The sequence below is a fragment of the Budorcas taxicolor genome, chromosome 7 (assembly GCF_023091745.1).
Source record: "Budorcas taxicolor isolate Tak-1 chromosome 7, Takin1.1, whole genome shotgun sequence".
Classification (NCBI taxonomy): Eukaryota; Metazoa; Chordata; class Mammalia; order Artiodactyla; family Bovidae; genus Budorcas; species Budorcas taxicolor.
In genome coordinates this window covers 57,119,535-57,123,669 of record NC_068916.1, presented here as the reverse complement: position 1 = coordinate 57,123,669, position 4,135 = coordinate 57,119,535, and the positions used below count along the sequence as shown (strand labels likewise).

The 4,135-nt window shown below is 54.5% G+C and overlaps 1 protein-coding gene across 1 annotated transcript; it reads right to left on the bottom strand.

The window, feature by feature from the left end:
* Window positions 1-2,342: 2,342 nt before the first annotated feature.
* POU4F3 (POU class 4 homeobox 3) lies at window positions 2,343-3,674 on the bottom strand. The gene is made up of 2 exons (XM_052642885.1): window positions 3,555-3,674; window positions 2,343-3,239 (listed from the first exon to the last, which is right to left on the bottom strand). Exons 1-2 carry the CDS (start codon window positions 3,672-3,674, stop codon window positions 2,343-2,345), a joined length of 1,017 nt encoding a protein of 338 aa, XP_052498845.1.
* Between the last annotated feature and the right edge of the window lie 461 nt (window positions 3,675-4,135).

Genomic DNA, 4,135 nt, shown 5'->3' with positions numbered 1-4,135 from the left:
TGGCATAAGGGCATTTATTATTAAAGGACACCCGATGGAGGGGAGGTGGAGGAATCGCTGGGGCTGTTGCGCAAGGCGGCGACGATGAGCTGAGGTGCAGGGATTGGGGGCGAGCCCCAGGTTTGCTTTTGCAGTAGGGGGCCGTGCTGCGCGGAGGGGAGACCTGCTCTGCTTCGAATTTCAGGCCGGACGTGATGACCCAGAGTTCTTTGAAGACACGGTGGGGAAATGTACAGAAGACTTCTGGGCTTGGAACATTCATTTTTAAATCATGAAGGTGTTTCTGCGGCTCACAAATAAGATTTCCTCCCCCTTTTAGAGTGTGTCGGAGAGAGAGTGAGAAGGAAACTGGCATCTGTTAAGCACCTATTGTGAACAAGCACTAAGATAGGATCTTTGCCGCAGGTATCTTTTTACCACCGCCACCCCCATACACCCCCTCCCCCCCCCCCCCCACACAGAAGCCAAGATAGACGGTGGAATAACCTGGACGATAATTTCAAATGAATTTCTGAAGTAATCCCAAAGAAGTCCTAACGACTCTGTCCCAGCAAAGAACACCTTCCTCTCTCTTTGCATCTCTCTGTTCACCTCCCATCTAGCCGTCTGAATCTTTTAAAATAATGTTTCCTACTAAGAGCCAAGCACCAGATGGCTTAAATAAACAATCTTACTCAGTCCTGACAATAACTTTGTGATAAGTATTAGCATCTTCGTGCTGCAGACAACCAACGGAGACTCAGGGAAGTTTAAGAAACTGGATTCAGGATCATTCAGCCAATGAGTGAAGGTACTGGGGGCTCCTACTCCCATTAGTCAGGCCTAAAAGTTTTCAGTCTGAGTCAAGTTGAACAAATAGAAGCTGACAGATTTGCACTTGGGGAAGTGTGGAGGAAGGATCTGGAAACTCTGAGGTCTAGGGAGGGTCTGGGTGAGAAGATAAGGCACCCAGGGAAAAGGAGCAAGGAGAAATAATTGCAGGAGATTGGCCTGCTAGAAATGACAGTTCAGCCCTTCTAGGTTCTCACTTTTAAATCCTTTCAGAGACTAGTACTCCTTAACCTCAGAGAAAGTAAAGCACCGCGATTCGGGTTGAAAAATAAAGCATTTATTTTAGAAGTTAATTCAAGGGGTAAAGAGAGAAGGAAACAATATTTTATTTGCATCTATTAGGACAACAAAACCAAAGGTCACACAGCAACACGCAAATTACATGAAGCAACGAAAGATAAAATGTGATGGGGCCAGAGGGACTGGAGTGAAAAGGTCCCAGGCCAGTGGTTTGGCCCCACAATCAGCTCAAAACTGAGTGAACCTCCACCAAGGTTGGGGGATGGAAAAAAGTGGTGGTAAATAAATAATAGTAAACAACGATGCTAACAGTAATAAAAGCGCAACGAGGTGAGCCGTGTTAGAAGGATTTGCATATGCTCCGGAGAGTTACAGTTACTTTCGTTGGGGCAGCCGCCTCTACGCTGCTCTGAGAGTCTGGCTGGAACAGTGAGCAACGGTCAGAGAGTTCTCAGTCCCACCGCAAAGCTACCAATCCTCCGCCTTCCTGCAGGCAGTCTTTACCTCTCGAACGGCCAGCAGATCGTGGAGGATGGGCCACAGCAGGGGCCGGCTACTGCTTGCAAGCCAGCTACAGGGTTCCAGCATTTTCAGTTACTGAAAAGGGCCCACTTTTTCCGGAGCCTACCCTACGGCGGAGAACAGCTCTGAGCCGGAAACTCTGCACATTTTCCCTGAACCTAATCCATGCTACCTTAGATAACTTACAGCAAACCAAAGGATGAGATGGATAGAATTTAGGTGGGGAAGGGAATATAAGGCTATCCTTTGGAAACATACGTGTATTTTATATACTCTAAATAAATCTCCAGTACATGTTTGTACCCCACTTAGACTTTGTATTATTACTTATCACTTCCTTCCCATCCCTTCACCCCTTGTCTAATCACGCTAAGCAAAGTGATGCCTTCACGCCAGAGTCTTGCGGTCGGGCTAATTGACTATCCCTTACTTTTGGGCTCCTGCCCTGAGTTCGCGCAGTCCTGGGCGCGAGGGAGATTTTCAGCACCACGGAGAGCACAAGTCCCTCCAGGCCTGCCTTTCCTGAATTTTTTTCTTAGCGCCCAAACTTTTCTGGTGGGAACAGAAAGGAAAGAAGGGAAAGGGAAGGCCGGGAAGCAATTAATTAGGATAAAGGGGAAAGTCTGTGATTTCGGGGGTGAGAGCCTGACCTGCCAGGAAATGTCTTGGAGCCCCCATAACCGTTCCCCCCAATTCCTGGGGGACACACACTCAGCTCTCCCGGCCCCGGACGCCGTGCCCCGTCGCAGTCAGTGGACAGCCGAGTACTTCATTCGTTTCTGTTTCTGTCTCTGGTTGCAGAACCAGACCCTCACCACGTTCTTTTTAAGGTCCAGTTTCTCGGCGATGGCCGCGATCTTTTCGGATGAGGGCCGCGGCTGGATTGCAAAGTAGGCCTCCAGCGAGCGCTTCTCCGGCGCCGCGATGGACGTGCGTTTGCGCTTCCTCTCACTGCCATTGAAGAGCTCCGGCTTGCTATTTTTCTCTCGATAGGCGGCCTCGGCTTCCTCCAGCCAGGCCTGGAGCACCGGCTTGAGCGCAATCATGTTGTTGTGCGAGAGAGTGAGAGACTCGAACCTGCAGATGGTGCTCTGGCTGAGCGAGCCGACGCCGGGGATCTTGAGGTTGGCCAGGGCCGCACCCACGTCCGCCTGGGTCACCCCTAGCTTGATGCGCCGCTGCTTGAAGCGCTCAGCGAAGGCCTCGAGCTCTCGCGGGTCCGACTCCACGTCGCTGAGGCAGGCAGGCATAGCGCTATGAGGCGCCACGGCATGTGGGTGGCTCATGCCCATGGCCTGATGCAGGTGGCCCATGGCGCCCAGGTGGTGCGGGTGGATCTGGGCCGGCATCACCGAGTGCTCGGGGGCGCCCAAGCCGCTCACGCTCAGCGTGGGCGAGATGTGCTCTAGTAAGTCGCCCTCGAGGCCCTGGTGCACGGCGTGGTGCGGGTGCGAGGTGAGCGCGGCCGGGTGGGAGATGGGCACGGTGGGCGAAGTAGACGTGCAGGGCACGCTGCTCATGGTATGGTAGGTGGCGTCGGGCTTGAACGGATGGCTCTTGCCGTGGGAGACGATATCCACCGCCGCCAGAGCTTCGGCGCGTGCCAGCAGGCTCTCATCAAAGCTTCCAAATATATTACCCTGCAGCTGCAAGCGAGAAGGCGCACAGCACGGTCAGTAGGGAATACTGTCAACTCAGGATTAAAACACATTTTCAAGCAACCGAGATGCCTCTCCTCAAAGCCCAGGTCATAAAAATTAATACGGAGACAGAGGCTCTGCTGGAACAGACGTGTGGATCACAGACATGAATGAGAGAGAGAGCGCGCCGGGAGAGAGCGCGGGGGAGACAAGCAGAGGGGTTCAGACAGCGGCGATTGTTCTGGGCGACATGAAAAAAACATGAAGCAAGTGCCTGTCAAAAAATGTGCCTTAGAGCGGTAATTATGCTCCACTACGTACCTGGGGGGCTGGGAGACAGACTCGGCGCATGGCCTCGGAGCCGGAGTGCAGGCTGGAGAATTTGGGTTCTTGAAGCACCGGGTGCATGCCGAAAGGCTGCTTGGCGTTCATGGCCATCATCTTCGCGCGCCGGGCAGGGAGGCAGCGAGGGACATGGATCAGGCTCTTCTCGCTTGCTCGCCGCGCTCCAAGTGAGCGCCGCTCAGCGCCCGCGCTCCCCTCGCCCTCTCGCTCGCTGCCTCCCCTCTCCCCCACCTGCTTCTTCACTCATCTTACAAGCAGCCTGCCAGGAAAGGCCCGGGCGCGCGCAGGCGTGCTCACGCGCCCGAGACTCGCAGGGGCGGCCCGGGAGGCGAGGCCAGGCGGCAGCTCTTCCCGCGCCTCTCTGCGCGGGCCCCTGCCGCCCCCGCCCCAGCATTTATACCCCTGCTCGGCCGGGCCTCCCCACGTCCGCCCCGCCCCGCCGGGCTCCAGCCAGCAGACCTTCCGGAATCTTACTTCTTTGCGGACTTTTTCTTCCCAAAGTCCCAACCTTTCCATCCTGTCCCAACTCGCACAAACCAGACAGAAGGGCAGCCTTG

Bases quoted from the DNA above. Each gene is read 5' to 3' on its own strand.
- POU4F3 (XM_052642885.1), bottom strand. From the start codon at position 3,674: ATGATGGCCATGAACGCCAAGCAGCCTTTCGGCATGCACCCGGTGCTT. The intron at 3,240-3,554 runs GTACGTAGTGGA...TCTCGCTTGCAG, and splicing joins TCTGTCTCCCAGCCCCCCAG to CTGCAGGGTAATATATTTGG.